The following is a 26569-nucleotide window of genomic DNA, read 5'->3' as shown; positions in this document are numbered from 1 at the left end:
AAATTTATTATCAACTTCTATAATCCTGTATGCCTACCGCCAAGTGTAAGCCTGGGGCATTGACTAAGCTCCCAAGACTGCGCACGCTGACAGGTCGGGTTGTCCTCGGGAGCAAACTACAACTCCCAGGACTCCACGAGCCTGGGGGTGGTCCCGGCCGAGGCCTGGACAGAGGAGTCCGCGCCTGCGCACGCGTACAGGCTCCCGCGCTGGGCTGGCCAGCCGGGCAGGCGCACGCCGGTACCTGTGAGCCGGCAGCTGGCGGCTGACGGGACCGGGTGGCCGATCCTCGTTCACTGCCTGGGCCGCCCCGAGTTGGATGGGCGGCGGGGCGGCGTGGGAAAGCCAGTGCAGCAGAGGGGCCGCCCGGACGCGCAGCCCGGGCTTCAGGTGAGGCGCACGGTTGGTCGGGGCGGGCGCGGACTCCGCGACCCGGCTGAGGTTTAGAGTGGAGGGTTCGGCCCCACGACCTCCTTCGGAAGGGACTCGCGGGGTGTCGGGCCCTGGAGTGAAGGCGAAGCGTTAGCCGCCTTCAGGAGCCGGCGAGTTTGCAGAACGGAGAAGTGACGTGTGTGCGGACTGGAGGAGGCGCGGGCGGTGGGCGGGGCGGGGGAGGGTCCTCCGCGGCCTGGGGGCCGTGGGTTGGGCAGGGACTGTCCTGCCTAAGCCCTTCGCTCGTGGCGGGCACTGGCAGCGGGTCCTCAAGCCCTTTTCCTTTGGGAAGGATGGTGCGCATTTAATGCGGGTGGCGCGGAGCCAGGCGAGGTGCGTGGAGCGGCTCTGGGCCGCCCGAGCTGTCTTTGAAGGCAATACCTGGGCAGGCCTGCAGCTGACCCTGAGTCCCTTGGGCTCAGTAGGACACCAACCGAGATATCAGTGGTAAGAGCCTGCTGTGGCCTGACTGACAGTGCCAGTGTAGCCATGATGGAGGCACCCCAGTGGGCTCGTGTGTAGAAACCCGTCTCCTGGTCACTGACAAGACTTCATTGCTGTTAAAGGATGGGACCCTCATCCGGAGCCCTGCAGCAGTTGGTGAGCAACCAGTGTCCACTTACTTTATTCCAGCCAGCTCTCAGAGCTTACTCTTAGGAGAAATGGCCCCGCTTGGGAAAAGAGGACTTAAGCTTTATGGAGTGAGCTTGATTAGAGTTCAGTAGCTAAGAACACAGACCGACCAGGGTTCATTCACCAAATGTTTATGGCTACATGTGCTGGACATTAAAAATTTGGCTCATTTACTAGCTGTGTGCCCTTTACCAACTCACTTATCCTGTCTGATCCTGTTTTTTTTCTCTGTAAAATGGGGATGGAATACCTTCATCACAAGGTTGCTGTGAGGATTAAATGAATCCTCAAGCAAGTTTTCAGCCCTGGATCTGGAACAGTGTGAGTGCACAGCCAATGTCAGCAGCCATGTTTGCTATCGATAGAGTGTTAGAGGTGAGATTGGGACCCAGGTATGTCTTTACTAGAACTAGTTGCTATGGATCTTGGAAGTTTTCCAATTCATCTTTTCACATTACAGATGAGGGCTTTGAATCCCAGGTGGTAGCAGAGTCAGGAAAGAACATAAGTTCCCTCCCCTCATCCTTAGAGAGGCTAGCATGTCAGAGCCTGAGTGTTGAGTCCCTGTGGGAGGTGAGGAGGGAAGAGTGGAGATCCTCAGCAGAGAAAAAGACAGGGTACTTGTTACTGGGTCATGGTAGCCATGTGAGCATCCTGATAACCTCAGTGTATTGGGATATCGGAGCAGCTTCGTGTGTTTCTAACTGGCCTTCTGCTTGGCAAGTGCTTGCTTTGAGCCTTGCTTCAGAAAATAGCAGTAATAGGCTGGGTGCAGTGACTCACGCCTATAATCCCAGCAACTCAGAAGGCTGAGGCAGGAGGATCACAGACAAGTTCAAGGCCAGTGTCTGCAACTTAGTGAGACCCTGTCTCCAAATAAAATTTTAAAAAGGACTGGGGGTATATTCTAGTGAATGTTAAGAGCACCAGAAAATTAAATTACAAAATGCCTCATTCCCCAAGAGGCCTCATCAATCTCAGCTTGCTTGTCAGAGGGTTTACTCTCCTCCAGGATCTGCTGATCATATAATTCCCAGGGTTTTTCAAATTGGATGACATAATATTGTGAAAGGAAGAATCCAGAGATATCATCCTGGGCTTTGGAAGCAGACTTGGGTTCAAATCCCAGCCCCTGCCCCCACTTAATAGGAACATCCTTCCTTGAGTGTGAAATGGAATTAATAACACCTCCTTTAGGTGGTGTGTAGTAGGGGGTCATTGAGATCTTCCATGTAAAGCACTTAGCTTGGCATAGGGTAAGTAAATAGGAATTGTTATATTACTATTATTGTTAATATGATGAGAATAATTGTCAGGTACTGTGCTTTGCTTATGTTGTCTCTTTGAATTCACAAAGCCAGAACCTCCTTGTGAAGTGGGTATAATCCGTTGTATTTTCCAGAGTAGGAAGTGGAGGCCTTGGAGGGTTTGAGGATTGGCCTGTCACGTAGCTAAGTGACAGGTGAGGAACTCAGAACCCGGCTTCTCCAGTCCCAGAACTGGTACCGTTTAATCCTTCTTTTCCTCTGCCCATGGTTTTTGCCATTCTTTAAGCCAATCTGACCCAGGGCAGCCTCCAGTGCTGCAGCAGGGGTCTCCTGGCACCACTTGCAGAGCCCTGCAGCCTGGCTACTCCTGTGTTTCCTCCTGCTGATGGATGAGTGGCGACACCCAAGGAGGGCATCCCCTCCATGAGTTCAGGAGGAGGGGTTAGGAGGAGGCAAACCCTGTGACCTCTCATCACAGAGCCACAGGGTGGGTGTGGCTGCAGTCTGGCTGGGACCTGGAAGGCTTGGTTATGAGAAGAATACCCTTGTTTCGCTGCTGGGACATGTCAGAGCTGCATGGTTTGTCTCTGGGCTGATCTCTGCTTTAAGAAGGCAGCTCTTGAGCGTTGGGTATGAGAGAAGGACTCGAGAGCCAGCTGGCCATCATATTCATTCTCACTGCCTGTAAGACCTCACACTACCTCTCAAAACCTCTTTTGTGAAATAAAAGAGTTGGAGAAAATCATTTCCAAGGGCTCTTTTAGCTCTAAAAAGTGGTGGTTTTGTAATTGTATATTGATGCTGTAACCATCTCAGCACAGCACCAGGGCACAGCAGCTGGGACAATTATCACCCCGGTGTGTTGCCTAGACTCTCCTTGGGGTGAGAGAATGGCCACAGCTCCCTAAGCCACCTGCCACAGCCTGGTACTCTCGCTGCCTGGCTGGATGGGGAGTAATTACAGCAAGAAGCCTTGGGTTGCTAAGCTACCATCTATGGTCTGTGGATCTGTGTTTCCAGAGCCGTCCACACCTACTCTGCCCTTGAGTAACAAAAGCTTACTGCTCTGAGGTCTGTCCTGCTTCTCGGCCACTGATTGTTCCTTCAAGTCCGAAGGACAGATGAACACACTTCTGAAGAACAAGACGCCTGAAGTCAGAGGCAGGTCCTAATCCCGGTGCCTCTTTTTGAGATATAAGACCTTAAGCAAGATACTTAACCCTACTAAGCCTCAGTTTTCTATTATCAAAAGAAAATAGAGGGCTGGGGATATAGTTCAGTGATAAAGCTCTTGCCTAGAATGTGCAAGGTCCTGGGTTTGGTCCCCAGTACCCTCCAAAAAAAAATAAATTAAGTAATTTAAAATTTAAAAAGAGAAAAAGAAAATGGGGGAAAATATTGGTACCTGCATTGGAGGGCTTTTGTGAGGCTTAAATGAAATAGGGCATGAAGAGGGCCTAGGATAGTGCCTGGCACATACTAGATGCTCAGTAAAATTACATAGTGGTAGAATTGATATTCCTCCCTGCCACAGAGGCCAATAGTTTCTTTTCCTTAGCTCTCCTAGACAGGGAGCAAGCTTTCCATTTTTTTCTGGCTTCCCATATTTTCACTGGTGCCTACCCAGTGCCCAGCATCTAAAAGTCAGATTTTTCACTCTGCCACTTGGGACTGCTGTTGGTACAGTCTTATGCTGTTTTTTTTTTTTGTTTGTTTGTTTGTTTTGTTTTTTCCTGCTGTGACTAAAGGATCTGACCAGAATAACTGTAAGGAAGAAAAGTTTATTTGAGGGCTCATGGTTTCAGAGGTCTTAGTCCATAGAAGGCCAGTTTCATTCCTCGGGGCTCGAGGTGAAGCTGAACATCATGACAGGAGAAGGTGGCAGGGGAAGCAGCTCACATCAGGAAACAGAGAAACTCCACTCTCCAGATACAAATATATACCCAAAGCCACGCCCCAGTCCTCACCCTACCACTTCAGTTAATCCCATCAGGGATTAACTCAGGTTAAGGCTAAGGCTGTAACCCAATCATTTCTCCTCCAAATTTTCTTGCATTGTCTCCCATGTGAGCTTTTGGAGGACATTTTATATCCAAACCATAACATATGCCAAGAGTTTGTTTCTTTCTCCATCTTGCAAAACATAGAAGAGGTCCCCTCCTCTATTGAACACAATAAGAATTACCTGGAAGTTTTATTAAAACATTCCTGGGACCTACTCTCAGAGAGACTCTGATTCAGTAGGTCCATATTTCTAATATCCCAGGTGATGCAGATACTGCCAGTCTTGTTTAGGAGGATCCCATGACCAGCACTTCTCTCCCCTGTGCAGAAGCCCTGGCAGTTTGATCTTGTTTTGCTGGGCCATTTCCAAGCAGGGGATCACTGGCCCTGCCCTGCTTAAACAGCCCTAACCTTGGAGTTCTGCTACCTGCCTGCTGAGCTGAGCTCTGCCTGCCCATGACTTCTCTCTGTAGTCGCTGAAGCAGCCCTCATGGCTATGCTGGAGCAGGGCAGGGTATGGGAGTTAGTGAATCTGCATTCCATGCTTCTGCTTGGACGCCCGTATCACATGTGTCACCCTCACGCACACACGAGTCCTCACAGATAGAAAGGGTTGTATCCCACCCCTTTGGAGCAGCCTCACTCTTGCCACCCAGCCCCTCAGAGGCTTGAAGAATGCTGTGGGTCTGGAGGTTTCCTTTCTCCAGGGAATCTTCCCTCCTCCTCTGAGCATTCTATGTAGTGCGGGGTTTCTTGATCTTTTCTCATCCTGGCTGCCCCAAGGTGAGTATCAGAAAGAGCCACATAGAGCAGGTCATCTGAATGTTTAAGTGGGTAGGCTGATTCCTGACAAAAATGCATACTGACCTTGATCATAAGGAAACATCAAGACAAACCCAAATTGAGGAACATACTAGAAAATAACCCTCTTTGACTTAAAAATTGCCGAGATCATAAAAGTCACAGAAAGACTGAGACACCTGTCCCGGATTAGAGGGGACCAGAAAGACATTGTGGATGCCATGCTTCATCCTTAATTGGATTCTGCACCACAAAATAGAGACCACGGATTAATAATAGTATGACAATATTAATTTCCTGAATATTCTTGTTCTTTAGAAGTGCTCAGAGTGTTAAGGGCTAAAGAGGCAAGATGTCTCCAACTTATTTTTTAATGGTTCAGAGAGTTTGTAGAGAGAGACTACTAGAACAGTGTGTCAAATTAGCAGTTGGTGAATATGGGTAAGAGTGTGGGAGGTTTTTTTTGGCACTGTACGTGCAACTTTTTGGTATGTTTGAAATTCTTTCCAAATGGAAAGGAAGAAAAGATTGCAGATGCTCTAGCCAGCCTGCATGGGTTCTTGTGTAAACTTGAGCAGCTTTCTGACCTCTCTGAGCCTTGGTTTTACCAACCATACAGTAAAGATTGTCATTGGGAAACACAGAGCCCTGCTCCTCGAGCCTGGCCAGTGGATACTAGCCACTAGCTAATGATTGTATCATCATTGTTAGGAAAGGGAGGAGTCAAGGGTGACACCATGGTGATGAGACCAAGGGAAATCCCAACCTGAGACCTGTCACCTCCCTCCACTCAATAATTCTGGGCTCCAGGCTCCCTGGTCATCTGGCAGGGACTATTGGTCATCTGGCCACAACAAAGCTTTACCCTACAGGGGGCTTCAAGTGATCAGGTGAGCCCATCAGGCTCCACTGGAGAAACCCAGGTCTCCAGGCAGCTTCATCTCTTGCTGTCCATGGTCCTGCCCAGGCCTGTCTCCCAGCCTGGGCTCCCAGGTTCTACCTGTCTGCTCATTGAACTGCACATGGCTTTGGGCCTGGCTATCACTACCTAGGGTGGAGAAGGACCCCCACGGCATGGAGGCCTCATGACTTACGGGCAGATAGGAGAACTAGGCACAGCAGTGACCACAAAGGACAGATTTATAGTAGTCGTTTCCAACCAGACACCTTCAAAACATTGCTCAAAGCTCATGCACCCGCTCTCCAGGTAGCCTCTCTGGACAGTTTTGTGCTAGAACTCTGTGTATTATGTACACTTCTTTAAATTTCTTTGTGGCTGCCTTATGCCTTCTTATAGAGGGTGTCTTTTTCAATTCTCCCTCTTGCACCAGGCCCTTGCATTCTGTGTGCATAGGGTTAGGGTCTGAGCTTTCCCTGTACGAAATTGTTTTCTGTTTTGTGTTGTTTTAACTTGTAGTTTCGCTTTGAAGACTTGGCACATTGGGTTCTGTGACACCTAGGTGAGCCCCATGATAGGCTGTCTTCTTTCTCTTCCCATCTACGTCCCTTTGTGTGACCTGTAGTGCTGCCCTGTGACTCCAGAGAGGACAATACAGACAGATTTAGCTTCCAGTTGACCCACATGTGTCAAGTAAAAGCTAGATGATACGACAGACTGTGTGGTGAGCAGAAGTTTGCATCATTCCAAAGTGGAACACTGGTGAGAGGGACACAGGCCACAGCAGGGAGGCTGGGCTCACCTCCAGCTCAGCAGAGCCTCCTGCCTCCTGCACAAGCCTGGGCTTATCCTCAGGAACACTGACATCACCCTTCAGCAGAGTCATGGGCCTGAATTCCACTAGGGCTTTCCCCTTGAAAGGCATTCCAGACCATTCCTGTCTCCAGCTTGGAGTTTGCTTTGCCCTTTAATCTAAAGCAAGGAGGGCTGGAGATGTAGCTCAGTGTTAGAGCACTTGCCTAGCATGTGTGAGGCCCTGGGTTCTATCCCTAGCACTGAAGAAAAACAACTAACTCAACTAAAGCAAGGAGGTATTATCCTTGTTAAGGTTCACAGGTGCCACTCAGAAGCTGTCAACATTTTGCCAAAGGATAAATACGTTTGGTACATGTGCAAGTTTATCAACAGCATCCAATTAATGTTTAATTGTGGTACACATGTTGTTACTACATCTTCCATGTATACAGTTTATTTGAGGGCTCATGGTTTCAGTTCTGTTACCCAACTTCTGGTAACAGAATGCGGGGGAGGTATGAGAGACCATCCTAAGGGCAAGCCCAAATTAGTGAAAGTTGTTGGCTCTTTATGAACTCAGTGTATGAGATACATCCATGAAGAACCCAAAGCTTCCATAGTTTAGCACTTGTATATTCAGGCTGCATTTAGGATAAAACCACTTTGCAGTGACAAAATAAGATTCTGTCATTTTCAATTATAAGCCCTTTAAAGTCTAATTGCTATAATATTAATATAACCATGCCAGCTCCCCGTCTGGACTGGACCCTGCTGGGTTGTCTGTAAGTCTGGGTCTGGCAGGTGCTGGCAGAACCCATTCTCTCGCCTTAGTCCCTGTGCCTGCATGAGTGACCAGTGAACAGCTGTTCCTGTCAGACAAGCAGCTGGGGACCAGGTGCAGGATTCAGGGCCAGGAGGAGGGGGTTCGCTTAGACTAGAGCTCACAGACACGCACCTGTTTTTACCAGCAGCAGTGAGGCCTGCAGCCCAGTCCTTGGACCTGAAGGTGGTCTCCACTCTGTTTGTATAGTTGCTGGAAGTTACGGATTAGGACATTTCACATTTTAAATGGATTTCTAGCTTCTCTGGGAAAATTTAGAGTGTATTATTATAGACTAAAATGTGATATCCCCCCCAAAAAAAATCCATATGTTGAACCCCTAAGCCCAGGTTATTATATTTGGACATGAGCCCTTTAAGGAGGTCTGTGCCTGGGTCTGGCCAGAGCACCCCAGAAGTGGACCCTGCACCCAGTGCTGGTTGACCAGCCTCAGATGGTGAGCCCCTTCAGGCAAGCAGCCCCACCCCACTGTCCAGCTTGCATTGTGTCTGACAGATGTGGCAGCATTATTGGTACTGTGCTGCAGTACCTCTTAGAACAGATGGGTCCTAGAAAGGAGGATTCACTTAGTCTAGGGAAATCTGATAATATTCAGCTGCTCTGGGAGCTGAGTACAGTGGGTTGTAGGGTAGGGGTGAGTTGGCAGTATCCTCTTTCTGCCTCAGTTTCTAAGCAGCTTTTTAAAGCATGATTTTAAGATCTTGTTTATTTCTTGTGTTTTTTCCCCCAAGAGAAAGGAAAACAATCCTTGCTGTGTTATGCTGTATCCTGGCTAAGCCACTAAAATCATTGTTCCTCATGCCACTTGGATCCTAAATCCGGTGCCTGAGGTGGAGGAGGCTGGGAATGGTAAGAATGGTGACCATTAGAGTACCCTGCACTATTTTTACCATGGAGCATTGAGAAGACGAGGTCCTACATGGTGCCTGGGCTGTCAAGTTTTTCACAGTACTTAGGTTCCATGTCCAAATCCTGATTTCAGTCCATACAGACTAAGGAATCTGGACAAGTTTATTTAGCTTCTCCCAGCCTCTATCAAATGGGGTGATAGAAATAGTGTCTGTCTTTTAATATTGTTTTGAGGATTAAATGAGGAAATGAATATATTGTTTTTAGTTTGCTGTCTGGCACATAATATATTGGAGGTGGTGGTTCTGTTTATTTTATGTTACAAACTGCTCAGGCTGGGAGGAGTTTTTTCTGCACCATCTTAACAGAATTGAGCCATTTTAACAGGAGAAGGTCAAGAAGTCATTGGGAGACTGAGCAAACCTGGAAGTCTATAAGTGTGCCCCCATCCCCAAAGCAATTGGGGGTCCAGTCCCTTTAGGAATTGATTTGAAGCTGTACGGCTAGTTTGGTTCTTATTTTCCTTTTATTGCTAATTTTAGAAACACTAATGGCAAAACAATTATGGTAGCTAATGGGTGCCGAGGCCTGCATTAGAGTCTTTCCATGCCTTAACCTCATTTAGTCCTTGGAACACCCTAAGGAGGTGATTATTCCCATTGTACAGATAAAGAAGTGAAGGAACCAGCCCAGGTCATAAGGCCACTTTACCCCTGAGTCTGAAGGCAGGCAGCTGTGTGTAAGGTCTGTGGCCAGGGAAGAATCCCTGTCTGCCACCTTTGGGCGGTGGGACTTGAACCTGCATGTAGCCTTCCGTGTGCCCTGGTGCCCTCTCTTAGCCCAGACCAAGCACACTGAGATGTTGGAGATCTGCTGGGTTTTTCCAGTTGCCTAAGCAGACTGTTTATACCCACCTGATGGTGCTCATTCTCAAGGGAGCATTATGGAAGCACTGTGGTACATCGAAGCAGGGGAGGGGTCGTCAGATGAGGAGTTGGGCTGGCCCCACTGAAGACGGAACACCATAGCCTGCATGATAAAGGGCTCTCCCGACGTCTGTGGCCCACCTTGGCCTCAGGAGCTCAGATACTCTCTTCATTACTGCTCCACAGCACGTATTCCCTTCCTGTCTGACAGCTGGGTCATATCAGGTGTTAACGGTGGCCTTGAATCTCCTCTGTCACAGTGAGAACCTTGAGGACAGGGATGTCATTGTTCATTTTCGTATCTTTGGCACATATTCCAATTTAGGCCAGTACAGAACCTCATTCCCCCATTCTCTTCTTGTCCTCCTAAGTCTCTGGGCTCAGTTTCACAGAAAAATATATACTGTTTACTCCTCCCCCTTAGCTTCTCGTGTAGTCAGTGGGAAGTCGGGATGGCTTGCCCTGGCCCTCACACTGTGCTGCCCGTTGGGGCAGGTACAGCCATGCTGGCTGACATCATTCTGCTTGGCTTGTAGCTGTGCCGTGCTGGTTATTAAATAAGTTCAGAGTCATGCATATCCACACTGACTGATGCCTGTTGTCAGGACGACGAAGGAAGCAATCTAAAAACCTTTGCCATGCGAGACTCAAGGGCTAGGCTTTCCACCCCATGCAACAGATCCAGGCCTCAGCAGATGTTTTCAGAAGAGATTTTCCTTTGGGGACCTCTTCAGAGCTTGGCTCCTTGCTGGAAGATGGAAGATGGGAACTCAGGCACATGCTGTTTGGTATCCTAATGTCCCTAAAGGGAATTTGTGCTCTGACTCAGCATAGGCATCGAGTCCTTCCCCTGCTCCTTACCTCTCCTGGAAGGAGGTACCACTGCAACAGACCAGGCTTTGTCTGGGACAGAGTAACACAGCAGGAAACAAGAGACTAGGGAGGTCTGGCTGTGATTTTCAGACTCCTCCCTTCCTAGGTCCCCCATGTGGTGGTGGGAGAGGTTTTCTGAAAACAACACAGTTGAAGCCGCTGATGCATCTCCCAAGTCCAATGGGGGAGATCTTTGCCATGTAACAAGTCTATTTCCAAAGAAGACAGTTTTACATTCTTACCCCCAAGCAGAGAAGATACCACTGAGGCCATTTCTAGTGAAGAATGGAATCCACGTTTGATTCTATTTAAGTATCTGAGTCCACTTCTTTTCAGGAATAGAATCAAGATTTGCGTTTGTCCTTTTGAGCATCTCTTCACCCCCAGCCAGACTTGCTTTGAAATAGCCTCCAACGTGAGACGTCATTGGAAAAGGCAGCAGGGACCCCTGGCCCTCCTTTTCTGACTTTGTACCTCCTGCCTGGTAAAGACAAGTCCCCTCAGCCAGCAGACAGGACTAAAGAGAATCCTTGGGCAAAACAATTACATCTCTTGCATGTAGGGTAAAATGGGAAATTTGAGTTATTTTTTTAAGCCCTGAACAGTTTAAAAAAAAAAATGGGTGTGGAGTCCATTTTCCATAGGCAGATTTTTTTCTGTTTGTGGTTTTGACTTTTTTTTTTTTTTTTTTTTTTTTTTTTGCTGGGAAGGTGTTTTTACTAAGGATTAATCCCAGGGCTAGTTAACTACTGAGCCATATCCCCAGCCCTTTCCTTATATTTTATTTATAGGCAGGATCTTGCCAAATTGCTCAGGGCCTTGCCAAGTTGCTGAGGCTGGCTTTGAACTTGCAGTTCTCCTGCCTCAGCCTCCCAAGCTGCTGGAATTACAGGCACGCACCACTGCACCCAGCTTGGTGTTGACTTTTATGTTCAGCTGTCCTGGCCAGGGCAAGGTTGGCAAACTTTGTTACAGCATCTATCATGGCCTTGCCTAAACAGGAAAGGGACTGTCAGACTTTTCTTTTCCTCTGCATGGAATGGCCCGTGTCAAAGACAACTCCATCCCATCCAGATCCCATCCCACTGCAGCCCTGGGATGGATTTTTGAAGCCCAGAAGCAATTGTGTCTTTTGCTCCTAACAGGCTACCAGACCTTTGTGCTCATCTACAGATCAGGGGTGGGTGTGGTGGCACACAACTATAATCCCAGCTACTCAGGAGACTAAGGAGAATCACAAGTTCAAGGTCAGCCTGGGCAGCTTAGCAAGACCCTGTCTTAAAATTTAAAAAAAAAAAAGTGCTAGGGATGTAGCTCAGTAGATTGCCAGGGGGAGAGCATGCCTGGGTTCAGTGTTTCAATCCCCAGTACCACCAGGAAAAAAAGAACCAGCATAGGTTTTCAGAAGGAGCCTCATGACTGACCATGACTGGATTCCTCTGGACAGCCCTCAGCTCTAACAGGTAGCACTGGTAAATGTGTGGAGTTGGGTCCTGGACTGTGGACATACAGCCCAGCCTCAAGCCTCCCTCTGGGTGAGAAATGGAGATAAAGTGAACTGCCCTGCTGAGCAGCATTGTGGTGAGGCGTGTGTGTGTGTGTGTGTGTGTGTGTGTGTGTGTGTGTATGTGTGTGTGTGTGTTTCTCCCCAGGTGTGCACTGAGCTCCTTACATATACAGTAGCTGGCACATCTGCAGTCAGATGTGGCAGCTACTGTATAGGGTGGATACGGCCCCACTGCTCAGAAGTGATTTCATTGGGAGAGGGGATGAAAGGCAGCAGGTGAGGGGCAGGCTCTGCTTTTGAGCTTTCGAGGGCTCAGAGGAAGCATGTGAAGAAAAATGAGCTTCTTTTTTTGGAGTGGGAGGGAGGTCCCTGTCACTGCAGAGCAAGGTTCTTTGTGATCTGGCCCCTGCACCTGTTACAGCAGAACCAGATGAAAAAGTGGGCATGAAGGCCTTCAGTCAACGAGTTCTTGCACTCTGTCACTGTTGCCATGGGGAGGCTCCTGGCTCTTGGCTCCTGGAGTTGCCTTGAACGATTAGTCAAACAACAGGACCAAATAGCATCTGTTGTATCAGCCCAACCACACTCCAGTCCTGCAGAAGGCAGCTGTTTGGCCCCAGGTCCTTCTCAGTCTCCAAGGCCAAGGATGGCAATCTAAGTTCTCTCTCATGGTCCTTGCCTCCCTGCCCTGTTGTCACTGAGTCTAGCAGCCTCTCCAGGCTCTGGTAACCTCAGGAGCAGTGAAAACTCGCCTGGAGAAAGGGAACATCATTGGGCCTGTTGCCCAGTAAGCAGCTTGGCCCAGTTATTTTCCCCGTTTTGAATTTTCTTCCTAGAGAACTCTGTACTTATTATCCAGGAGCACTTTGATGCAGTGATGGGGAAAGGCCCGTTTATCTTCTTTAGGGCTGGGGATCTGATTACTGTACTGTTTGCTTCCATCTGTTATCTTTTGCCTTATCCTTCAGTTCGGCTGGCTTACAGAGGCTGCAGTGACTTGATGGGGGGTGGGGACACTCAGGGGTGTGGGAAAGACTGGAAGGACTTTCTGGTGACCATTGACTGCCCAAGTGCTTGTTGCCTTCCTGCTTATACCTTGGCTACGTCACAGCAGGTCCATGTGCCCCGCAGTGCTGAAATACAAGCACATCTGTGCTATATAGGATTTCAAAACTGATCCTCAAACAAGGATTCAAATGCAAGTGGATTTTTTACTAGGTCCCGATAAGCAACAGGAGCATAGGGAAGTGAGATAAGGAAGGAAAGCAGTCGGAATGTGTGGATTGGGACAACTGGAGCCTCCCTGTGTTGGTGAAGCCTGGAAGCCAATGGAGAACAGCCTCAAGCTGCCCCACCTTGGGAGGAGGGGCATGGAGTGTTTGTGCCCCAAGTTCCATCGTCACACAGCAGCACAGGCTGCCTGCTTCACAAGTTGTGAAGTTGGTTGAAGCCCAGGCAATCCAACCCTCAGAGCCCACTCTGTTTCTAGCAAAATGTTCATTTCTCCATCACCAGGAAAGCTTTCTTCCTGTTCCTCACCTCCTGCCCTTGGAATGGGTAACTCAGGAACCTCAAGTGCCCAGTCTTGATCTATCCTGCCTTCTGACAACACCATGCTGGAGGAGCCTGAGCTTAGCATCTAATGTAAAAACCTCTTCCACTGTCCAGCCGTGACTCAGAGACTGGTCTTTGCTACCCACCCCAGGTTTCCAGTTTTCGTGAGCTTCGCCCCATGGCCCTGGGCTCAGTGGTTGGCTGGGCTTGGCCATAGCACACACAGCCAGCCAGGTTCAGAGGAGGACCCTGGCCCCCTTCCTGCCTGTGGCCCCTGCCCCACATTTCCACCTGCTCCCAAGCCTGCCTTGGACCACAGGGATACCCAGGAGAGGGGCAGATGGGCAGAACAAGTACAGAGAGGTCGGGAGTACCCAGGGCCTGGGGGGTCCGTTCAGGCTGGAGGTGGGTCTTCCCTTTCTACTTTCCTCGTTTTCCTGAGGGTCTTGCTTTCTGATATTCCATGAGTGTGGCTGTTTTAGCTTTAGCTTCTGTTGGAAGTTGTTCTTGTCTCTAATCAGAGCAAAATATGTGTCATCTTGGGCTACATGCAACTGCCTCTCATCTTTCTAGGGAAGATTTTATTTTTTCTAAATATTAATTTCTTGTCTCACCACCAGAATTCTCATCATTTTTAATAATGAGTCATTTAATGATTGCTTCCTTTTAACCTCTCTCTTATATTAACCCATCTCTTACATACAGAAGGGGGCCATGTAAAAAACCCCATTATCGTTTTCCACAGTGAGTATCCTCCTGCCAGTTTCTGCCCGTGTCTTCTTTTTATGCTGGAGTATTTTAAAACACATACATATCACTTCAGCTAAAGAGACTCACGTTCTCTGGTTTCTTAAGTCATCTGACAGTTTTTATAACTTTTTATTTTTCAGCAAGTCTAAAATTGTTGCAAAATTACAAAAACCAGTCACCCAGCTTCCCCCAGGTGAACCTGTTACATGGTCATCAGTAGAATGATCAGAAACAAGACATTCATACAATGTGGTAACTAAACCACAGACCTTATTCAGATTCTGCCCATTGTCCCCCTCAGGTCCTGTTTCATGGTCCAGGATGCAAACTAGGATCCCACATTGATTTTTGTGGCTCAGTCTCCTTGGTGTGCTCCCTGGGACAGCTCCTCGAGGTCTTCCCTTATCTTTCATGACCTTACTGCTGTTGAAAGAACTGACCAGTTATTCAGTAGACCTTCCCTTGATTTGTGTTTAATATTTTCTCTGTGGACTAGCCAAGGTTCCACACAGGGAAATACAGATTGAAGTGGGTAGTTTGGGCGGGAAAACTGCAGAAGTGAGGCCCCCTTTTCACTGCATCATGTCGGGGCTCGTGATGTCAGTGTGTTCCGACTGGCGATATTGACTTTGATTACTTGGTTCTGGGATGTCTGCCAGGCCTTGCTCCTATAGTCTCCGTTTTTACCTTTGTAAGTGACATGTCTCTTGTGGGGGGATACTTTGAGACTATGCAAATATCCTATTTCTCTTTATGCTTTCACCCACTAATTTTAGCATCTATCAGCAGATCTTTTCGGCAACAGTCATTACTGTGCTATCTGCCAAATGGTGACTTTTCTATTTCTATCATTGCTTTTACATTTATTAATTAGAATCCTGAAAGGAAGATCTGTCCCTTCTTTTCATTCAATTATTCATATCAATATTGACTCATGGATATTTATAGTTTTCTATGGGTTATAACCCATTACTATTACTTTTTAATTTTGTTACTCAGATTATCTCAGATTTCTCTACTGGGAATTCTTTTAGGTTGGCTCCTGTATCTTTTGCTGTGTCCCCACTGTTTGGAGCACTTTCTTAGATTCTGGCACCATGTGTATGTTAAGTCAGCTTTTTGTCACTGTGACAAAATACCTCAGAAAAACAACTTTAAGGAGGAAAGATTTTGGCTCATGGTTCCAGGGGTTTTAGTCTGGTCACTTGGCTCCATGGTTTCTGGGTCCCTGGTAAGGCAGAACATCATGGCAGTTGGGGGTGGCTATGTGGTAAAGCAAAGTCAAAGTTTCTCACCTGATGGTGGCCAAAAGTAGAGGAAGAGAAAAAGGAAGGGGCTGGGGACAAGATATAGTTCCCAAAGGCCCATCCCTAAAGAGCCACTTCCTTCAAGTGGCCCTACTCCTACAGTTTTCACTACCTCCCTAATGGTCCATTCAACTATGAATCTACACATGGACTAATCTCTATTAATGAGTTTGCTTTTCCAAGCTCATCTGTACCTCCCTTACCCTCCCTTGGAATCAGCCACTTCCCAAGGGACCCTGGTTCCTTGTAGCAGAAAAATGTGTTTAGAGATCGACACTGGATATGGTTGTGCTCATAGCTACGGCTCTCCCAGGGGACAGAACTAGGGACTGTCCGTAGGATAGTATGTGATCACACGTGTCCTAGTTGTCCTTCCTTCTCATTTTCTTCCTTGTCATTCTGTCTGAGTCTTCAATTCCCTGGACCATATTTGAGCTGAGGACTTCAAAGTGGTCTCATCACATCCTGGTGAGACTTTCTCTTCCCTGATTTTGCATTTCCCTACTTACCCCCCCCCCCTTTTTTTGTACCTTCTCTTATTTTCTGTTTTCCTCTCCTGAGCTTGAGGGTGGATGAGCTCTCTCCTTGTGTCCACTGCTGGTTCCTGGCTGTCCAGCTGAGATCACATCTTAGTACAGAGTCTCTCTCTTCTGAACAGACTTGATAGTCTCCAGGTTGTGGTGGCAGTAAGGAGAGCTGGTTCTTGTGGCAGGACCATGGACACTGATCAAAACTGGTCATACATCAGCAGTTTAATGTGGTTTGGATCCATAGTAAATAGTTCTTGGCTAGTGGGACTGGATGGAGAATTTGCAGGTGAGGATGTGTGTATTTGAAAAGGCACATGCAGTGGCATGATTTTACATCAGGAAACAGATAAACAGGTATAGGTGCAGATAGAAAATACCAACATCAGCTTGATAAAATCCCCTCGTCTTCAGGGACAGATGTTAAAGAAGAGACTCTCTTATTACTAAGACTCTCAGGGAAAGATATAGACCAATTTGAGGCATGAAGGGGTGTGTGTGTGTGTGTGTGTGTGTGTGTGTGTGTGTGTGTGTGTTTAACCAGTGGGTACATGGGTTTGCAAAGATTAGGAAATACTGAATTTGAGTCCGTTTCTCACCCTCAGGGTACCTGGGCTTGTAGAAACTCTCCCCTGAAGATGAACAGGGCTGACCAGAAGGTCAAAACTCTGCCAAGAGGTTACCTGTGGCACCCTAGCCTCTCACCTCTTGGCTGAACCAGAAGTTCCCTACCCTGCATCCCCTCCATGCAGAGTGGGACCCACCAGGCCCTCTGCTCCCTCTTCTGTGTCCACAGCCTAACTCCCAGGCCATCTTCTCCCTTGCCAAGAGGGAGACACACTGAGCCCGTAAGCTCCTAATTAGCTTCTCTGCTTCTAGGCTGCTCTGCTCGAAAATCTATAATAGCTTCCTATTGCCAAGTTCAAGTGCCTTGAGCTGGGACCCAGCCTTTGACATTGCTCTTAGCTGACTTTTCTAAGCTTCCGTCCCCTGCTTCATTGTGGTCTGCTCCAATCCTGACTGGACTGTTGGTCTCCGACTTCCTTTTCACCCTTGATATCATATCCCTGTGTTCCTCCTGAGAGCTCCAGGAAGCTGCCAAACCAGGACTCTTCCTCAAGGAGTCAGGCACTTGCTGCCTGTAGGGTTCCCTGGAGCCACCTGCTACCTGCACCATGACACTCAAGTTGCCCTAGTCTTCCCTACCAGCAGATGGCACCCTGGTGGGAAACTACAGCTCCTCTCTGGCCCACATAAGTATTTTTGATTCATTTTCATTTCTCATGCAAGTTTCTTAGGGAGAGGGCTTCATTTACCCACGTTAGAAGGGTCACAGGGAAACTGATACCAAGTAATTCCCCCTTGCATTTGCTGCACACTGTACACTACATTTGCAGAGATGCTCCCTTGGACCAGTCAGAATGCTCTTTTCTGTGAGATGCCAAAACTTCAGCACAGCCTGGCTTCAAAAACAGTAAGAAGAGTTACCTCTCACAGTGGGAAGGCCAGAGGTGGGGCTGGGGATGTCCCCAGGGTCCACTGTGTCTCTCCTGCTGTGCCATCCTGGGCATTCTTTGTCCCCAAGTCGGTCTCCATATGGTCAGCAGGTGGCTGTCAACAGCCACGGGACAATACCTTCTTTGTTCTGTTCATGGGTGGGAATATGGACCATGACTCCTTCCCTTTGGTCCTAGTCTGGCAGTGTACCACACTGGGGTCCGCATCTGGCTCCGGGAGTGTGCCCTGTGCTGGAGCTGTGTCTGGAGCTACAAAGTCGTGGATTCTCGTTTGAGTTTTGTGGGGAGCAAGGGAGGGGTGGCTGTCTGCAAACACAGGGTTGTGTTAGGAAAGGGAGGATATGGAGTGGATGCTGGGTGGATGCAGCAGTGTCTTCAAGAATGCTGATTAGTGTCCTTGACCTGGGTGCCCAAGAGGCAAAGGGTCACCTCTAACCTGCACCCAATGTGCTACAGTCAGCATAGCCAGTGACATTTGCTGTCTGCTCTCTGCCTCCGTCTTCTTTGGAAAGAATCTTCTTTTTAGGGTTTAAATCTTTTGTTTCCAATGATGGTGATGCAAAGTGACAGTTTCTGCCTCAGCACTGATCAGCTTTTGCTGGAAATCAGATGAAGGCAGCCAAGTGTGTCCAAACTATTTCAAAGTGCCAAATTCTCTGCGGCCCTTTATTAACCATGAAGGTGCCTCAAAACCTCTCTCTCTCCTCCCTGTTATATACTTCACTTGTTAGGTGGAACCTAACTGAATGAAATTGCTATTTTTGCACATCAAAATTGGCCCAACTATCCATTCATTCATGTTACAACCTGTATATGAACCCTGACCTCCTCCACAGCCCTGGGAGGAGGGTGCTGTGCCACTTATTTTTACTGTCAAGAAACCAGAGATCAGAGGAAAAGGCCACCCAGTAGGTCAGGGAGCTGGAGTTTGAACTAGTCATGTGGCTTTTTATCTTTAAGCTTCCCCAGACAACACACACCCTCTTCTGGGGACTGCCTGCCACCAGGAGTGCACCAGGAGGTCAGTCAGCTGGTTTTGGACCCAATGTGATAACTGATTGATTAGTGGACCTTTAGGTTTGCTCTTTCAGAGTCTCGGCTGTCTGTTGAACTAATTTGTGGAGTCGGCTCCCTGAGACATGTTCTGATGGTCCCTGGCCAAGCCAAGGTGGCAGGGATGGCACAGTGCTGGCAAGGGGAGGACTCCAGAGGAATCTCAGAGCAAGCTTCAGGGACTGGAGCAGACCTGCTCTTCATGGTGGAGAGGTACCCAAGACTGTTCAGAGGACCCAGTGCCCACCTCCTACTTGTGGCATGGGGCTGGGCCGGAGGCCTGGATTTGTGCCACTGCCTAGTGGCAACAGGTGTTCCTCCTCACTGCAGTCCCCTTGAGGGTCATGGACCCTAGGCCCCCTCCCCAATGGTGATGACACCTCCCTCCAGTCAGAGGTCAGTGGAAGCTGGCTGAGGAAACTCAAATGCCACTTCAGAAGTCATGAGACGCTCCACATCCACCTGGTAGGGTTGGCAGGGGCCAGGTAGGGGTCCTGGACTTCAGTCCCCACTCCAAGGAGAGCCCTTGTCACCCTTCCTCCAGCAGCACAGCTTTAGCAGAAGCCTGCTAAAATGGAGTACTTAAATAAGATCCAGAGTATCATCACATGAGGCTTCCAATGTCCAAATAAGTCTCAGAAAAGAAATGATATAAAAAACTAAGTGCATATTTGAGAACTAAAATATACAGCAACCAAACATTTTAAATTATTGGATGGACTCAGGGAGACCTGGCAATGACAGAAAAGAATCAGTAAACATCAAAGACAGAATGACAAAATACCCAGTCAAGCCACACATGGTGGTCCACACACCTGGAATCCCAGCAAATGAGAAGACAGAGGAAGAGGATCACAATTTCCAAGCCAACCTCAGCAACTTTGTTATTTTCTACTTTAAGAAAAATCTTACCAAGCCTGGGTTGTAGCTCAGTGGTAGAGTACCCCTGGGGTTCAATACCCAGTACTGCAAAAAAAAAAGGGTGGGGGAGATAGTAGAGGATAGGAAAGACAGCAGAATACAACAGACACTAGTATGGCAGTATGTAAAAACGTGGATGTGTAACTGATGTGATTCTGCAATCTGTATACGGGGGAAAAATGGGAGTTCATAACCCACTTGAATCAAATGTATGAAATATGATATGTCAAGAGCTATGTAATGTTTTGAACAACTAATAAAAAAAAAAGAATTCAGTCAGGGCTGGGATTGTGGCTCAGCGGTAGAGCACTCGCCTCGTAAGTGCGAGACCATGGGTTCGATCCTCATCACCACATACAAAAAAATAAAAAATATGCAAGTGAAATAAAGGTGTTGTTTCAACTACAACTAAAAAAAGACATAAAAAAACACAAAACAAACAAAAAATAATTCAGGTCAGAGCAACAGAGAAAACATACTGAGCCTCAAAGGTCTATGGGACCATAAATTTTGTAATCTATCAGTGTGATTGGAGACCTAGAAGAGCAGAGTGAGACTGAAAAAAAACTATCCAAAGAAATCATAGCTGAAAAATCCCCAAATTTGTTGACAGAAACCTACAGATTCAAGAATCTGGTGAACCCCAAACAGAATAAACCCAAGGAAAGACATGCTGACTCTCCATAATCAAAATTCTGAAAACCAAAGACAGAGAAAAAAAAAAAAAAACCTGAAGAGCAGCAAGAGGCAAATAGTACTTGACCTCTAGAGGGAAAGCAACTCAAATGACAGCCACTTGACCCGCAATCAAGGAGACCAGAGGAAGTTGTTTATCACTTTTCAAATGTTGCAAGAAAAGATTTGTCACCCTCCCACCCGCCCCCTCCCAAATTTATACCCAGAGAAAATGTCTTAGGAGGAAGGTGAAAGCCGTTTTCATTTGAAGGAAAAACCAACGGAACTTGTGGCCAGATCTGCCTGAAGAGAATGGCTAGCGAAAGTTCAAAAGAGAGAATTTAATGACTGAAGGAGAAGGGGAACGTCAGAAATGAAGAAAGAAGCACAAAAGTAAAAATGATAAATGTAACAGACTATTCTATTCTTCTTGAGGAAATTATATTTAACAAAAATTATAATATTGTCCAGTATGGGTCCAGATGTATGTAGAGGAATCCTTACTGTCATTACCTGATAAAGAGGGGAGAATAAACTGGATGGAGGTAGCATTTCTGTGTGTACTCAAAAGGCAAAATGTGGAACTAGCAGATTGGTAAGTTCATGTGTACAATGTAAGACCTTGGAGAAAGCATCAGAAACTATACCAAGAGGTATCCTCAGAAACACGGTAGATGGTAGACAAGTAAAAATGGAATCCAAGTAGTGCATAGGAAGGTAGGAAAAGAGAAACAGGAACAACAATGCATATGCCTAAGCCACCCACCAGACCTACTGAATCAGGACCTCTAGGCTGGTGCCAGGTTATGGGGATTTTAGCATACGTCCCTGGGATCCTGATAATTAGCAGTTTGAGAACCTCTGGTGTAGACTAGTATTTTTTAAACAGTAAGTGGCAACCTATTAGTAGGTTGTAAAAATCAATTAAGATGATCATGGCCAGCCTTTTTTTTTTTTTAGAATAAGAAAAAAGGGCTGGGGATGTGGCTCAAGCAGTAGTGCGCTCGCCTGGCATGCGTGTGGCCCTGGTTCGATCCTTAGCACCTCATACAAAAAAAAAAAAAAAAAGATGCTGTGTCCGCCGAAAACTAAAAAAATATTAAAATTCTCTCTCTTAAAAAAAAAAAGAATAAGAAAAAAATACTGGAGTACATTACACTTGAAATTGATGGGGGTGCTGGTGGGGATGCGGGTGGGGACATTATATAACAGACTTGTGTGTGTGCTCAATCCTTGAATGAGGATAGGCCAGAAGAGATCATCCTCCAGGAATGTCCTTCAACCAGTGCTGGACAGGAGCTGATAGACACACATCCCAGGTTTCCCCAAGCAGTGGCCAGCTCATCAGCGTACCCTGTGTTGGTTCACCACCTTTCTCTGTCTCACTTCCTACTCTCCTACGACTGTTTCTCAGGATAATTTCTCAAACTGTTTGGTCTCAAATACTTCTCTGCCTCTACCTCTTAGGGAATCTAACCAAAGACACTTTTTCTTTCTTGGAAAGATTGCGCTTTGATTCTTTTGGATGTCACAAGGTAGACATTGCATCTGAGGGTAGCTGCAAGGGAATAAAGGGCGGATAGATGCCTCCCCAGGGAAGTGGCAGTACATATCACCCATGCTGCTCCTGTGTTGCTGAGGGTGAGCTGCTTCAACCGTCTGAATAGTCCTGATCCCCAGGACCGGTGTAATACCCTTTCAGTATCACAAAAAAAAAAAGGAGAGCCAAGCTTCTTTATAGGTATGGGGGCCTCATTATGCAAACCATTGGTCAATGGTGACACCCAGATATATCCTTTTATCAGACCACAGAGGAGGGTTGAGTTTCTATCCATTCTTCTCCAGAATTCTGAAAACCAGCAGGAGTGATTTCTAAGGGAGCTTTAAGCAGGAACAGACGTTGCCTGACCTGCCTGCTGTGTGTCTATGCACGTGTCTCTCAGCAGGGGTGCAGCCCAGGAACTGTGCTCCCAGGCTTCAGTGCCATTTGTTCTCCTGGTGAGGAGCATTATTACCTGACATCTAGTAATGTCAGGCCCCTCCAAGGCATTTTCCCCATGGCCTGCCAGTCACACAGATCTTGGTTAACTTTGGCCCCAGAAGTGTTTTGTAAACAGCCCCAGAATTTCAATGACATGATAATAAGTACTGCTTGCCCTGATATCCACATGTTGCCTGATTGGGTTCGGCTGATGGCTCTGCTGATCTTGGCTGGGCTCACTCAGGCCTCTGGGGGCCTACTGAGCAGGTCCAGGCATGAGTGGAGTAGCTCTGCTACACACTTCTCATTCCTTTGGGGCCAGTAAGTTAGCCTGAACACACAGCAATGTAAAGAGGCCAAGTGTAAAGAGACCAAGGCAGTCCCAGCACCTTCCACAACTTTCATTAGATTCTGCCTACTAACATCTCACTGGCCAATGCCAGCTGGTGCAGCCAGGTCCAAGATCAGGTGCAAACACGCCTACTGTACCCGCAGGAGCCATGGGCTAGAGTGGCTCTTGAACAACTGTCTATTGTTGCGGCTACCCGTGTTCACAGTGGTTACAAAGACCCAGTGCTATAGCAGGCATACAAAGCCTAGTGCAGTGCCTCGCACATAGTGGGAGTTTGTCATGACTCTGGACTGACTTCGTCAACTCCCTTTCCTTTCTCTACCCCTGCAGGCTTTCCTGATCCTTGGGGCACCCACAGGGATGGGTGAGGCCCACCTGACCTGTGACACCTCCCAGCAGCCATCATCTCACTAGGGCCCCACAGTGGCATTAGGATGCACCTCTCAGCGGTGCTCAATGCCCTCCTGGTGTCCGTGCTGGCGGCAGTCCTGTGGAAGCACGTGCGGCTACGTGAGCATGCGGCTACTCTGGAAGAGGAGCTGGCCCTGGGCCAGCAGGACCCAGAGCCAACGCTGGCACTGAGGATCGACTACCCAAAGGCTCTGCAGATCCTGATGGAGGGCGGCACCCACATGGTGTGCACGGGCCGCACACACACCGACCGCATCTGCCGCTTCAAGTGGCTCTGCTACTCCAACGAGGCCGAGGAGTTCATCTTCTTCCACGGCAACGCCTCCGTCATGCTGCCCAACCTGGGCTCTCGGCGCTTCCAGCCCGCACTGCTGGACCTGTCCACCGTGGAGGACCACAACACCCAGTACTTCAACTTCGTGGAGCTGCCCGCCGCCGCCCTGCGCTTCATGCCCAAACCCGTGTTCGTGCCCGACGTGGCCCTCATTGCCAACCGCTTCAACCCCGACAACCTCATGCACGTCTTCCACGATGACCTGCTGCCCCTCTTCTACACCCTGCGGCAGTTCCCCGGCCTCGCCCAGGAGGCCCGGCTCTTCTTCATGGAGGGCTGGGGCGAGGGGGCACACTTTGACCTGTACAAGCTCCTCAGCCCCAAGCAGCCACTCCTGCGGACCCAGCTGAAGACCCTGGGCCGGCTGCTGTGCTTCTCCCATGCTTTTGTGGGCCTCTCCAAGATCACTACCTGGTACCAGTATGGCTTTGTCCAGCCCCAGGGCCCAAAGGCCAACATCCTCGTCTCCGGCAACGAGATCCGCCAGTTTGCGCAGTTCATGATGGAGAAGCTGAATGTGAGCCAGGCTGGGGCCGCCCTGGGAGAGGAGTACATCCTGGTCTTCAGCCGCACCCAGAACAGACTCATCCTGAACGAAGCAGAGCTGCTGCTGGCACTGGCGCAGGAGTTCCAGATGAAGACGGTGACAGTGTCCCTGGAGGACCACACCTTTGCAGATGTTGTGCGGCTGGTCAGCAACGCCTCCATGCTGGTCAGCATGCATGGGGCCCAGCTGGTCACCGCCCTCTTCCTGCCCCGGGGGGCCACTGTGGTTGAGCTCTTCCCATATGCTGTCAATCCTGAACACTACACCCCCTATAAGACGCTGGCCACGCTGCCCGGCATGGACCTCCAGTATGTCGCCTGGCGGAACGTGATGCCAGAGAATACAGTCACACACCCTGAGCGGCCCTGGGACCAGGGGGGCATCACCCACCTGGACCGGGCCGAGCAGGCCCGTATCCTGCAGAGCCGTGAGGTCCCCCGGCATCTCTGTTGCCGGAACCCCGAGTGGCTCTTCCGAATCTACCAGGACACCAAGGTGGATGTCTCTTCCCTCATGCAGACCATACGGCGTGTGGTGAAGGGCCAGCCAGGGCCACGAAAGCAGAAGTGGACAGTGGGCTTGTACCCGGGCAAGGTACGGGAGGCGCGATGCCAGGCATCGGTGCAGGGCGCCTCCGAGGCTCGCCTCACCGTTTCCTGGCAGATCCCCTGGAACCTCAAGTACCTGAAGGTGAGGGAGGTGAAGTACGAGGTGTGGCTGCAGGAGCAGGGGGAGAACACCTACGTGCCTTACATCCTGGCCCTGCAGAACCACACCTTCACCGAGAACATCAAGCCCTTCACGACCTACCTGGTGTGGGTCCGCTGCATCTTCAACAAGATCCTCCTCGGACCTTTTGCAGACGTCCTGGTGTGCAGCACGTAGCAAGCAGGCCACCGCCAGGCCCCAGGGAGGGTGGCTTCTCCAGCTCTGTGTCCCTGAGCCCGCTGATCCTGCTGTGGCAACGTCTAGGGTTGACTTGTTTATTTATTGAGCGGCCTGTGTCCCTGTGTCGTCTTATCGCACCTGGGTATGGTGTTACCAGGCTCCTCTTTGTGCTAGAGAGAGGGGCCCCCACCCCCTTCTGCTGGCCTGATGATCCATACCCTGGAGAAGTTCCTTAGTGGGCAGGAGGGGAAGGAGGAAGGGCAGAAATAATCCTAGGGAACCGCTTTGGCTAAATGATCTTCAAGGTCCTTTGGGTTATGTCCAGCCTACTGGGAACTGAGTAACCACCGAGTTGTAGGTTGGGTGGTCCATCAGCTTCATTGCCATGAAATTCACCTGCAGCCCAGTGAAGGGTGTTTGGAACAGTCATTAAATGATTATAAACATCTTGGTCACGTCTTTTCATTGAGTAGTAGGAAGGGGGTTGGTAGTCCTTCAATCCCGATTGTCAACCAAGGAGATGTGGCAGCGGGTCAGCATTGGGACTGTGAAGGGAGCAGGCTGGAGAGAGCTCATCTGCCTAGCTGGATTCATGCCACCTGTGTTGTGGATGTGGGATAAAGCCCAGAAGTAGGTGGGAGAGGGTGGTGGTGAGGATGAGCATGGCCACCAGGAGTTTGTCTTAGACTCAAGACCTGGGTAGACATAGCTGGCGTCAGTTCTGTTAGGATGGAGGACAGTTCACTCATCAGGGTGTGGCAAGCAGTTTTCTTCCTGTGGAGTATCCTTACCTTAGTCCACTGTGCCCCACGTGACCACTCAAATGTGAGGATACTGGGTCCACCCCAGAAGCCCCATAACCAACAGCCGTAGATCCCAGGGTTCCTCAGTGGACGTGCTCGGTTCTGAGTGGGATCGCTCTGAGGGAAGCCTCATGCAACAGTGGCCCACCAGATACCAGCTTCTCATCTTTCCAGTCCAGCTGTGGTTTTTAATCCACTTTCCTCTATCAGTAGTTTCGCCCAACACTGCACCCGATATTCCTCTGGCTTCCATGGGAATAGACTGGACCGTCAGCCCAAGATCAGATTCCACTTGAGAGAAGACACTTTAGTCCTTTATTGGCGAGGAGCCCCTGCTGTAGGTCAGACTTTCATGAAGGCAGTGGGGGAAGGAAAGGGTGGTGGGCAAGTAAGTGAACCCCCGCCCCAGGCGGTAGCTCAGTGTCTCCCAGGCTGGTCAGGAGCTCCCGAGCCAAAGCTGTCCATTAGCTGGGCATCCCTGCCACACTAGTCCCCGGCTGAGAGGTGCTGTGGGAAGCTGACTTCGGTGCCAGTACTGCAGCAGGCAGGCTGTCCACCTGTCACCTCCACAGCAGGAGATCCAAGGGATGCATTTTCATGGTTGCCATGTGCCTTCATAACATTTCCTTCACCCTGTACATCTTTCTCCCTAACTATAGCCCCCATCTGCCACCACCATAAATTGCCATGTGAGTTCACACATCATGACTCAACCCAAAACCGGAAGTCTCAGACCCTGCGAGGGGGTGGGGAGAGCAACTACCTGGAAAACCATTTGGCCACTTCTACAACCGCTGAGCACTTAGCTACCCCAGGTCTCAGCAATTTCATTTCTAGGCAGAAACCCCAAAGGAATGACCGCTTAGGGCAGCCAAAAGGTACGTGTCCCTGCTCCACTCTTGATAATCAGCCACTAAATGACCCAAGAATCTATCATAGGTATATTCATCAAATGGACACCGCAGTTTGAAAATAAAAAGAATGAAATGTGGGTGAACACAGGAACGTGGATCTCACAGACATGATGTCGAGCAGAAGAAACCAGAAACCTCCCCCAAAGCATGTATTGTGTGACTATTCCTATGAAGTCCTTAGGACAGGGAACCATGGCCAGAGAAGTCA

At 48.9% G+C, this 26569-nt stretch overlaps 1 protein-coding gene across 2 annotated transcripts; it reads left to right on the top strand.

Annotated features, from left to right (window-relative positions):
• The first annotated feature begins 210 nt into the window (after window positions 1-210).
• Pomgnt2 (protein O-linked mannose N-acetylglucosaminyltransferase 2 (beta 1,4-)) lies at window positions 211-25524 on the top strand. 2 transcript variants are annotated; one of them, XM_026408103.2, is made up of 2 exons: window positions 211-390; window positions 22795-25524. In XM_026408103.2, the coding sequence occupies exon 2, from the start codon at window positions 22899-22901 to the stop codon at window positions 24639-24641; it is 1743 nt and encodes a 580-aa protein (XP_026263888.2). In that variant the 5' UTR covers window positions 211-390; window positions 22795-22898; the 3' UTR covers window positions 24642-25524. The 2 variants fall into 2 exon arrangements, with proteins under 2 accessions (XP_026263888.2, XP_026263889.2); XM_026408104.2 differs by lacking the exon at window positions 211-390 and adding an exon at window positions 950-1032.
• Window positions 25525-26569: the final 1045 nt, after the last annotated feature.

This window comes from Urocitellus parryii, chromosome 3 (genome assembly GCF_045843805.1).
Source record: "Urocitellus parryii isolate mUroPar1 chromosome 3, mUroPar1.hap1, whole genome shotgun sequence".
Lineage (NCBI taxonomy): Eukaryota > Metazoa > Chordata > Mammalia > Rodentia > Sciuridae > Urocitellus > Urocitellus parryii.
Note: the sequence above shows the minus strand (reverse complement) of the source record. Positions and strands in the feature narration are given on the sequence as shown.